The 12,442-nt window shown below is 38.5% G+C and overlaps 1 protein-coding gene across 1 annotated transcript in view; it reads right to left on the reverse strand.

Moving 5' to 3' along the window:
• The window catches only part of LOC107677667 (ephrin type-B receptor 4-like), a gene marked incomplete at its 3' end in the record, with an annotated part of 22,571 nt that overhangs the window by 7,543 nt on the left and 2,586 nt on the right, over nt 1–12,442 (reverse strand). The window contains exons 2-7 of the mRNA XM_016472664.1: nt 11,211–11,281; nt 8,557–8,838; nt 6,629–7,010; nt 2,211–2,366; nt 1,711–2,040; nt 67–191 (exon numbers count right to left, since the gene is read on the reverse strand). Of these exons, the coding sequence (XP_016328150.1) occupies nt 67–191; nt 1,711–2,040; nt 2,211–2,366; nt 6,629–7,010; nt 8,557–8,838; nt 11,211–11,281 (1,346 nt within the window). The remainder of the gene's footprint in view (nt 1–66; nt 192–1,710; nt 2,041–2,210; nt 2,367–6,628; nt 7,011–8,556; nt 8,839–11,210; nt 11,282–12,442) is intronic.

A 12,442-nucleotide genomic window follows, 5' to 3' on the forward strand; every position in this document is an offset into this window, starting at 1 on the left:
CGATCACCCGCACACCCACACACACACACACACACACACACACACACACTTGTCTGACTGTTTCACCTTCAGACTGTAGCGCAGCTGATACTCCAGAATGTTGTGCTGCGTCTGTGGAGGAACCGTCCAGCTGATGGAGACACTGCTCTCAGACGCTATAGTCCTCCTGATGCCGGACACTGGAACGGCCACTGCACACACACACACACGCTTCAGAACTATAATCATAACTATAATCACAACTTGTAGTATGGACTTCTCTGTTTTTACAGAATTAATGATTATTAAAGGGGTCATGACATGAGAAATCAAATTTTTCCTTGACCTTTTGGCATATAAGTGGTCTTTGTACCATTAAAACATCCTGCAAGTTTCATAGCTTAAAACATCCTCCTCATTATAAACAAAGCATTTATTTAATCGAGCTCCAAAAACAGCTCGTTTGGATCTGAGGCGCAAGATGATGTCACAGGGGCACAAACATTTGCATAAACACGCCTCCAGAGCAAGACATCGACGAATAGTCTTCCTCTCAGCATAGGCTCCGCCCACTGGCGTTCACTTGCTAATGGCTAACACTTGATCATGCTGAATGCGAGTGTCACGTCGCTTCAAAAGCAAACAGAAATGACAATCACTGCACTATCTTATCTACACTGGATACAGTATACAGTATATATTGTCTGTCGTCAGGACAAATGCAGTGAAAGAACATTCGCTTTGACACGTTTGGTTTAAACAGCTCATTCACGTCTTTGTACAGATATCAGAAGGAGCCCAGCGTAAGGAACAAGAGGATAGTTTATTTTTAATGGCGTCCCGGATCGTGTTGGAGGATTTTGTTTTGTAATCGAGGCACAGTGTCAGGGAGAATCACAAAGAAACATCTGTTGAAAGATGAAGCGGCACTAGATCTGCATCACAAACCGTAAGTAAATGATTTCATAATGCTTCGTCTGGAAATGACCGATTTATTTTGATCATGTTGTCAAAACACTCACATGCAATACCGAGGGGGCGTTGATACTGTTTCCTATGCAATGATGACAGCCAATCAGAACAGTGGCTGAATACTGAGAAGTCTTAAAGGACACACCCCTTAAAACAGCTCGTTTTAGACAGAGGGTCAGAGTGAGGGTTGAAAATGATCATTTTTCCATATATTTGTGACTCTGCAGCACAAAAGCAGTCATAAGCAGCACAGGTATATTTGTAGCAATAGCCAACAATACATTGTATGGGTCAAAATTATACATTTTTCTTTTATGCCAAAAATCATTAGGATATTAAGTAAAGATCATGTTCCATGAAGATATTTTGTACATTTCCTACCGTAAATATATCAAAACTTAATTTTTGATTAGTAATATGCATTGCTAAGAACTTCATTTGGACAACTTTAAAGATGATTTTCTCAAAATGTAGATTTTTTTGCACCCTCAGATTCCAGATTTTCAGATAGTTGTATCTCGGCCAAATATTGTCCTGTCCTAACAAACCATACATCAACTGAAGCTTATTTATTCAGCTTTCAGATTATGCATAAATCTCAATTTCGAATAATTGACCCTTATGACTGGTTTTGTGCTCCAGGGTCACATTTATTTTTTTGTGCAAAAAACATAATTGTAAGTAAACTTCAAGGAACATATTAAAACAATTAAAAAAATCCATGTCATGACCCCTCTAAAGTGTTATGAGCGTGCTGACCGTCTCTGCTGGTGGTGATGTTGACGGAGCTGGAGGCGGGGCTTGTGTGACTGACAGCGCTCACTCCGTTCTGGGAGATGACGGTGAAGGTGTAGGTGGTGTGTGGGAGGAGCCCGTGGATGATGACCCGCCTCCCGGTCACACCCACCTGCCCCGGCCTGTAGGAGACACTGTCTGCGCAGGGGACGCAGCCAGAGCCTCTGCAGCGCACACACTCCATGCTGTAGGACAGATCCGAGCGACTGCCGCGGTCCAGCGGCTCTGACCACTCCAGCGTCACCACCGTATCATTGATCTGATAGACAATGCTGCGCGGAGCCGACGGCGGTCCTGCAGGAACAGGCCAGAGGTCAGAGGTCATCTGTGTGTGTGTGTGTGTGTGTGTGTGTGAGAGAGAGAGAGAGAGTGAGTGTGTGTGTGTGTGTGTGTGTGTGTGTGTGTGTGTGTGTGTGTGTGTGAGAGTGTGTGTGTGTGTGTGAGTGTGTGTGTGTGTGTCTCACTGGTGCAGGATGAATCAGGAAGGTCGTTGGCGGCGCGGTGGAATCCAGGGCGGCACAAACACACACTGGATCCAGGAGAGTGTGTGTTACTGTTGTCTGGACACACACGACACAAACTCCCACCGATAGACGCTTTATACTGACCCGATCCGCACGCTATGAGAGAACACACACAAAACACACAAGCTCATTAACGAGTCTAACTACCCGTCTGAAACAGCGGTCTGCTACTACGATGTTCACAGTTAATCATCATTAAAATGAACAATCAGTGTCGTTATAGATACCCAAAATTAAATCCATAATTCTTGGATGAATTAGATGTGCTGCTCTCAAACTTTCCTGAGGATAACTGATGATGGCACGGTTTGATCTTCGGCTGAACAATCAATATTCAAGCTGTTTATTCATTTTTCCACCCATTAATGAAAAACGAAAATTTAAGCAGAATTCTCGTTTTTCGGGAAAAAAAACAAAAAAACGAAAAAGGAGCCGTTTTCTAATTTTTCTACTTTCAATATTAAACCAAAAAACGAATGATCGAATGATACACGGATTCACCCCTTTACCTAAATTCATTACTTCAGAGTTATGTGCCTCTAGAAGCTTGCGTTCTGCAAGTGAACGTCGCATTATTGTTCATCCCAAAGAAGCACAAAATCACTTTCACGGACTTTTTCATTAACTGTTCCCTCCTGGTGGAATGACCTGCTCAACTCAATCCCAGCAGCTGAGTCCTTAACCATCTTCAAGAAACGACTAAAAACACATCTGTTCCACCTTTATTTGACCCTCTAACTCTAGCACTCTCTATTCTAATTCTATTCTTTATAATTAAAAAAATTAATATCTTTTGTTGATTCTGATTGCTTCTATTGTCCTCATCTGTAAGTCGCTTTGGATAAAAGCATCTGCTAAATGTCTAAATTTAAATGTGAATAAAAATCATTCGACATTTGTAATACAACAGTATATATGTAACTTATATTATTTCAGCTAGCTGCCAAAGCAACATTTCTTATTTTCATTAACTTGATATACTAAAATAACTAAAACTGAAATAAAAAATGATTAAAAAATATAGACATTAAAAAAGGACAACTAAAAACAGACTTAAACTTAAACAGAAAATATAAAAACAAATTCAAAATATTAATAAGAACTGTTATAGTATCTCACTGATACTAAAATGGCAATGCAATGGATCACATTAACATCATATTTTTAAAACATCAATCAATCAATCAATCAATCAATAATAATTATTTTTATAGCACATTTAAAAGTTGCTTTCTCAAAGCATTTACATCAAACACAAAACACAGCAAGAAGAAACGAGACAAGATACGTTAATAAACATGTCAATAAAGTCAGCGAAACTTCAGTGTTGTTGCTGTCACAACCTTATTTCAAAAATACAATTCTATCGATCAAAAACAATGAAAACAAAAACCTTTTTGTGAACATTTAAATTTTTTAAATTTAAAAACTTAAATCTTGGCAACTAACCAAAATGTAATAAATGTTTAAGTACTACAATTACTAATACTCAAATTAAAATAAAAGCAAACAGATAATACTAATAAAAATGACAAAAGCACAAAACAAAATTACTAAATTACAATTATAAAACATAAAATTAAAATATAAAAATGTTGTTTTATTTAAAATATTGATAAATATTATGATAGTATATAAATAACTCTAAATTAACAATGACGCCCGGCTTTCACACTAAACAAGTGTGTGTTTGTGTAAGAAGTGTGTGTGTGTGCGTAACACTGTGTGTGTGTGTGTGTGTGTGTGTAACAGTGTGTGTGTGTGTGTGTGTGTGTGTAACAGAGTGAGTGAGTGAGTGAGTGTGTGTGTGAGTGAGTGAGTGAGTGAGTGTGTGTGTGATAAGTGTGTGTGTGTGAGTGTGTGTGTGTGTGCGTACGTTTATTTAAAGTTTGAGGTCTGCAGAAGTGAGTTAAATGTGACAAGATACAAAATAAATTAATTAATAATTTGTGATTCATAAACGAGCAGTGCTGTAAGGTTTGTTCATGTTTTGGCGTTCACAGCTGTGTTTGTGTGTTTAGACTGTTCCTCTAATTGTTACACATTCCTCAACAGAAAGTCCAGTAATTAACTAAACCTAAGTGACTTCACCCATCAGTAGAGCCATAATAAAGAAGCGATTAATGACAGCGATGAGATATCGATCAGCGTGATTCTCGTCATCTGCAGCCGATCTAATTACACTCACAGAAGAACATGTTCCCCTGGAGAGAAGAAGAAAGAAGCAGAGAGAGACGGATCGCATTACCCATAATCCTCAGCCACACCCACAGACCAATTCCTGCTCATTAAAAGAGCATTTCATCAAGCTCTATTAACCATCACACACACAGCGAGAGAGAGAGAGAGCGCCGAGTACAAACACAGCTGCTTCAGATCGAACGCAGCTAAATGAGAGCGACGCTGGATCCAGACGGCTTGCTTTTCTCATCAGGACAGAGAGAGAAACCGAGACAGCGCTGCTGCATGTGCTGCAGGACACACGGCTCGTTTAGAACGTGACACACACGCAATTAACACCAGGACCTGATCCGTCCAAGTTTCGCTGCTCTTCCTCTTAACCAATCGTTCGGTTCAAGAGCTCATTGAGCACATGCACGCATAGAAACATCTAAAGAAGTAGGATTGAGAACAAAAAATACATTTAAATCTATTTACATTTTATTTAATTTAAATTCTCTTGTGTATATATGCATGCATTTATAGGCCCAAAGCTCCTGGAAACCACAACAAAGTGGCACAGTTTCTAAGCAGCTTTACAGAAAATACTGATGTTCATGTTTATAATATCTTAATATCTTCATGCATTATAGTTGCATTTATCAGATTACAGCTGGACGATAATAGAGTTACATTTTGCGATTTGTTACATAGTATATATCACTCTACACTATAAAATATTATATAACCAATTAGTCATGGTAACGTTTTTCCATTACTTTAATGGAAGTAAAAAACATGTTTCAACTTAATTTTTTAAATTATGAGATTCAGCTCAATTTTTAAAGTCTGTTTAATATAATGTAATTTGAAGTAACTTGTACAGTTATTACACTTAAATTTAACGCAGCAACTGAATCGAGGTTTTTGAGTTAGTATGCGTGTAATTAATGTATGCATGCAGATCAGGGTTATTATTATAGTTATCTAAAACTAAAAACATAAAAAAATTCTTACCGAAAATAAAATAAATGTTAACTGAAATAAAGTAAAATATAGAAAACTTTAACTTATTTTATTTCAGCTAGTTTCCGAGTCAACTATTCTACTTTGTATCTGGTTTAACTCAATGTACTAAAATAGCTAAAACTAAAAATGACAAAAAATAAATAAATAAAATAAAATGACTAAAGCCTAAAAATGAACATGAAAGCAGAAAATAATAAAATATCTCATTTAAAATATTAACTAAAATTATAACAGTATCTCAAAGAGTCGGTGTCGCCGACTTCGTCTCTTAACAAAGAAAGCACTAGTTTATCAGTGAATTATTAAAATGTTAATGCAGCCTCCTTGCTGTTTTTCCCTGATTCATTCATAATCATAGCTTCTGCGGTGCGCTGGTTCATTAGTCGACTAAATGAACGACTACTAGACGAGGGTGTTTCAGATCAGTTCAACGAATTCAATAAAACATGAAAATCCGACGTTTGATCAGATGTTAGGATAAATATTAAATTAAAGGGCATTTTGTGATTTATTTCAAGATTTGCTGTTAAATATCACTGCATCATTTTATCAAAATGTTCAGTTTCTGTGCATGTTTAATAAATACGTAAATAGTGAAAAGTGACCAAAAACAGAGGCGGACAGTAGTGAAAGTATTTTTACTTTACTCAAATAAATTTAAAAAGTAGTTTATCAGTGTTATTCTTTGGAAAACTTTTACTTTGCTACATTCCAAAGCAGAATGGCTTCCTTTTTACTGCACTACATTTCATAAATAAAAGTTGTTGTTTTTTTATCTTTAATACTTAAGATCATTAAAAATGTAGTACTTTCTTGTACTCAAGTAAAACTTTGAATTACTTTTAATTAAAAAGTAAAAAAAGTACTAGATTTCTAATGTAATTAAGTATTAAATGATATTTAATATGAAACGTAAAAAGTACAATATTATTCTTTGGAATGTTGTGAAGTAAAGTTTTCTAAAGAAAAACACTGATAAAGTACAGACAGGAGTAAAAATACTTCACTACTGTCCGCCTCTGCCAAAAAACAACAACTATACAGAGAAAAATCATTAAAAAACGCTCAAGGAGCACTTGATGTGCATCGCACACAAACATGACAAGAGCACAAGCTCCGCCTGCACCGCTGATGTCACTTCCTGCTGTTTCCTGTGAAGGTTTACTCACCCCTGCAGTGGTCGGAGTCCACCGGCTCGAACCCCGGTTTACACTCACAGGTGGAGGACGGAGGCCCCACCCACTGGCCGTCCTCCCCACAGAACATGGTGGGCGGGGCTTGGCCTGTGGGGGCGGAGTTTGTGACGCACACGCCCTCGGCCTGCTGCACCAGCGAGTGAGGGAGCGTCTCGGGGAAGGAGGAGAAGGCGCGGGTGATGGCGGGGCACTTCTTGAAGAAGACGCGGACGGAGAGCAGGGCCATACACGCGCCCTGAGCCTGGAACGCCAGGTAGAAGCCCTTCTTCGACAGCGGACCCACGCGCACCGTCTTCACGTTAGACTTCCTCTCTCCGCCGCGACGCAACAGGAAGTCAGCCGCGACTGTGTCCACCTGCAGGACGAGAGGAGAGCAAGAGATCCGGACCATAAGAATTCAACCGTAAATGAAATCCTGATGCTTTTACAGGAAAAACATGTGTGTGTGTGTGTAAGAGAGAGTGTGTGTGTGTGAGTGAGTGAGTGTGTGTGTGTCTCTGTGAGTGTGTGAGTGTGTGCGTGTGTACCTTGCTGTAGGGGTTCTCCATCCAGGCGGGGTGTGTGTGTGTGTCTCTCTGTGAGTGTGAGAGTCTCTGTGAGCGCGTGCGTGTGTGTGAATGACTAAAGCCTAAAAATGAACATGAAAGCAGAAAATAATAAAATATCTCATTTAAAATATTAACTAAAATTATAACAGTATCTCAAAGAGTCGGTGTCGCCGACTTCGTCTCTTAACAAAGAAAGCACTAGTTTATCAGTGAATTATTAAAATGTTAATGCAGCCTCCTTGCTGTTTTTCCCTGATTCATTCATAATCATAGCTTCTGCGGTGCGCTGGTTCATTAGTCGACTAAATGAACGACTACTAGACGAGGGTGTTTCAGATCAGTTCAACGAATTCAATAAAACACGAAAATCCGACGTTTGATCAGATGTTAGGATAAATATTAAATTAAAGGGCATTTTGTGATTTATTTCAAGATTTGCTGTTAAATATCACTGCATCATTTTATCAAAATGTTCAGTTTCTGTGCATGTTTAATAAATACGTAAATAGTGAAAAGTGACCAAAAACAGAGGCGGACAGTAGTGAAAGTATTTTTACTTTACTCAAATAAATTTAAAAAGTAGTTTATCAGTGTTATTCTTTGGAAAACTTTTACTTTGCTACATTCCAAAGCAGAATGGCTTCCTTTTTACTGCACTACATTTCATAAATAAAAGTTGTTGTTTTTTTATCTTTAATACTTAAGATCATTAAAAATGTAGTACTTTCTTGTACTCAAGTAAAACTTTGAATTACTTTTAATTAAAAAGTAAAAAAAGTACTAGATTTCTAATGTAATTAAGTATTAAATGATATTTAATATGAAACGTAAAAAGTACAATATTATTCTTTGGAATGTTGTGAAGTAAAGTTTTCTAAAGAAAAACACTGATAAAGTACAGACAGGAGTAAAAATACTTCACTACTGTCCGCCTCTGCCAAAAAACAACAACTATACAGAGAAAAATCATTAAAAAACGCTCAAGGAGCACTTGATGTGCATCGCACACAAACATGACAAGAGCACAAGCTCCGCCTGCACCGCTGATGTCACTTCCTGCTGTTTCCTGTGAAGGTTTACTCACCCCTGCAGTGGTCGGAGTCCACCGGCTCGAACCCCGGTTTACACTCACAGGTGGAGGACGGAGGCCCCACCCACTGGCCGTCCTCCCCACAGAACATGGTGGGCGGGGCTTGGCCTGTGGGGGCGGAGTTTGTGACGCACACGCCCTCGGCCTGCTGCACCAGCGAGTGAGGGAGCGTCTCGGGTCTCTGTGAGTGTGTGTGTCTCTGTGAGTGTGTGAGTGTGAGTGTGTGTGTGTGTCTCTGTGAGTGTGTGTGTGTGTGTGTGTACCTTGCTGTAGGGGTTCTCCATCCAGGCGGGGTGTGTGCTGCTGGCCGTGTCCTCGTCGCTCTGGTAATAGTACAGGTTGAAGGTCTCTTTGCAGGTGCGGAAGCTGGAAGGCATGGCCGAACACTCCATCACAGTGAAGCGGATCTCCACATACACCTGAGTCGCTCCGCGCCGCGGGATGAAGCGCGTGCGCAGCCAGTGACTCACTGACGTGTCCATGGGGCAGATCTGAAAGGTGCGGACGCTGTTGCCCTCCTCATCCAAACCGCTCATCTCCTCCCACTGAGAAACATCAGCGTCATCAATGAGCATTAAAACAGCTTCTGACCTCACAGCATGGAGTTATCTTCGGTGCTCATCAACATCATGTGCAACACAGAACTTAACGACAGACTGACTCTGTCCTACTGCACATGATTTTAAGATCACCATCTTTCCCCAGAATATAATCACTAGATGTCATCAATATGTAAACAGTGTCTGAGTTTACATGCACATCAGCTCTGCTGGATAATCCAGTTCCAGCCTTCTTCTGATTACAGTGTTTATATGAGACCCTGGAGCACAAAACCAATCATAAGGGTTAATTTTGTGAAATTGAGATTTCTACATCATCTTTTTTTCCTACATCATCAATTTTGACCCATACAATGTATTGTTGGTTATTGCTACAAATGAAGAGTTTGGTTCCAAAACGCGATAAACGGCATTTTCGAAAAAATTGAGTTTCTGCCAAAATCAGTATTGTATCTGGTCGGTATTGAAAAGTCCATTTTTAATTTTACGCAAAATGCGATATCCGCCGAGTTATTCTGTCATGTTTTCTCCCTTTTTTTCCAAACCGCGACAAACACCAGTCTCCCTTTTCTGCAGAATGCGATATATCCACTCAACCAATCACAGCGCACCATTCCACGCACTTTTCTGTGGTTTAATGTGATATTGTTCATGATGAAATTTTCTTTTAGTGTTGTAATTAATTTATAGCATTAACAAGATGACCCGTTGAATTCTTTTTGGAGCGATGACTGATTTAATGTATTTTAGTCCAGTGCCTGCACATAAGATTAGCACTGACCAAGTTCAGAGGCTGTCATATGTGGAACAACTTACTATGTTGTGTATTTTCAACAGTTTCAATATGAAAAATGACTTTTATATTGATTCAATGGATTTATTGCATTTTGGAAAAAAATTATAAAATTTGATAATAAATCTTTGAAAATCAAAATCTGGATTTGAATTGTTAATGTTATTATAACCTAAAGATGCTACGTGAAAGTTTGAAACAGAAAATAGTGGTTTTCATCTTGCCACTTTCTTGGTAAAGAAAACACATTTTTACTTCTTGGTAAAGAAAACACTTTTTTACTCAAATTAATCAAAATGGATTTATAGCGTTTTGGAACCAAACTCTTCAAATATACCTGTGCTGCTTATGACTGGTTTTGTGCTGCAGGGTCACAAATGTGTGCAGGTATGGGAATATTCCTGAATTTGTGGCTGTTGTGTGTTTTATTTCCTGCTGTTATTTCCCAAGAGATTCCAGATGCTGCTGTTGGTTTAGTGCTCAGTAATTAGTTTAAATACTACTTTACACAGTAATTTAATTAGGACTTCCACCCTCAAAAATACCCAGCAACACCAAATGGAAAGCAGCAGACAATCATTATAACAAAAACACTAGTTAATGTTAATTTCCTTTAGTAATTGTATGAAATAATCAGCATGGTTGTCTCTCTATGATCCTAAACACCTAACCTACAGCTCAGTATCTGTTAGCACCCATAAGTTCCTGCGGTCTGGACAATCACATATGCAACTGATTTCCCATTAAAACAAGCTTATTCCAGGACTGGGAACCTGAACATTGTTTTAAGCTAATTGGATTGTGGTGTTTGCATGGAAGCCCGTTTCTGCCTCGGAATAAAAATATAAAATAGAAACTGTGACTTTTTATCTCACAATTCAGACTTTTCTTCTCACTAATTCTGAGTTTATATCTCACTAATTCTGAGTTTATATCTCACTAATTCTGAGTTTGTTTCTCACTCATTCTGAGTTTGTATCTCACTAATTCTGAGTTTATTTCTCACTAATTCTGAGTTTGTATCTCACTAATTCTGAGTTTATATCTCACTAATTCTGAGTTTATCAGATCAAAAGCTGATCAAACTATTACAAAATACTGATGTGCATATAAACACAGCTAGTGGTATTTTGTATTTATTTATTTTTATTTTTCATGAGGATGTTAACCTGGAATGTTCTTTTGACAGTCACGTGAGTTCATGTAGGTGTGTGTGTGTGTGTCTCACCTAGGGCTGCACGATTAATCGCATGCGATATTTAACGCGCATCTTATCAGTCAAGCCGGTTAAACCTCAAATACCAGATTTTCAAATAGTTGTATCTCAGCTAGGGCTGCACGATTAATCGCATGCGATATTTAACCGACGAGAGCAGCTAAACCACGTTCATATTCGCACGATTTTTTGCGCAGCTCGTCAGTGAACAACGGCTCTGTGTAGTTAATGCTGCTCAATGTGAAAGCACGCAGGTGATGGAGATTTACCGCTGATTACAGAACCAGCTTTACTGATAAGATGCGCGTTAAATATCGCATGCGATTTATCGTGCAGCCCTAGTCTCACCTCAGGGTCACTGCTAGGGTAGCTGGTCCATCTGAGATCAGATGTTTCTAGCTTCGTGTTCATCAGCACCTCTGTGACAGAGACAGACAGAGATAGACAGGTTTACAGCAGCTGTAGAACATCATCAGATGAGAAACTCATGTGCGGTTTAGTTTGGACGACAGTAAAACACTCACAAATATACATACACACATTAATCAGACATCATAATCATAATCAAAGACATGAGGTGGTCACATGATCAGAGCTTCATAACTCAACTGCGGAAGTAGTTTTGATGTGACAATACAGCGTTCTTTCATAAAATTCAACTTGTAATTACAAGATGTGAACAGTTTTCACAAGTCGGAAACTCATAATTATGGTGAATGTGACACAGCGTGAACGCAGCATTACTGCGGCTTTGATTTCAGACATATTTAATGCAATGTAATGTATTTATGATGAGTTTTTGCTCTAAATTACTTCACAGGCGTCTGGTGGAGGAACGCTAATGCTGTGAAAACAGAGCGCTCGCAATCAACGCCCAGTTTAACATCTGAACCTATAAAACCTTCCAGCTCTTTCCATTTCATCTGTCATGATCAAAACGACAGCGAGTTCAGCGACTGCTGCCGCTTTACACAAAGAAGAGGAAGACCGAGGGAGGAGCGGGAAACGTCCCAGCTTTCTGTCTGTCTGTCTCTACTCCATTGTTTCCAGTGAAAACACAATGATACCCAGGAGGCAGTTCAGAGCCAAAAAAGTGATCGAGTGACATTTTCATTTATTACAGCGTAAGGAAAAATCAACCAATAAATAAATCAAACCAACTCTCTGCAGTGCTTAGTACAATTTAAATACTATTATTGTTTTTATTAATATTAATAATGGTTTTATCTTTTAATTTTAACTTATATTTTTCAGTTTCTATTTACTTTCATTTTTTTATAATTATGTTATGTGCTTTTGCCATTTTTATTAGTTTTTGTTCTTTTTGAATATTATAATTAAGGTTTAATACATTTTATTTCAGTTTTGCTTTAAATTTTTATGTTCAGCTTATTTAAATTCTAGTTTAATTTTTTAGTAATTAAGTTATGTACCAAGTCGGTACTAAAAAAATGAAAACGTTACGGTACCAGGTTTTTTTAAGTACCGGTGGTACCGAGTAACCGTTCAACCCGGTTCTTGATGCGCTATCCGAAAGGTGCGCAGATGCGTTCTCTTCATAAAAGCACTGAGACATGGCG

Source organism: Sinocyclocheilus anshuiensis, unplaced genomic scaffold (assembly GCF_001515605.1).
Source record: "Sinocyclocheilus anshuiensis isolate Anshui unplaced genomic scaffold, SAMN03320099.WGS_v1.1 scaffold841, whole genome shotgun sequence".
Lineage (NCBI taxonomy): Eukaryota > Metazoa > Chordata > Actinopteri > Cypriniformes > Cyprinidae > Sinocyclocheilus > Sinocyclocheilus anshuiensis.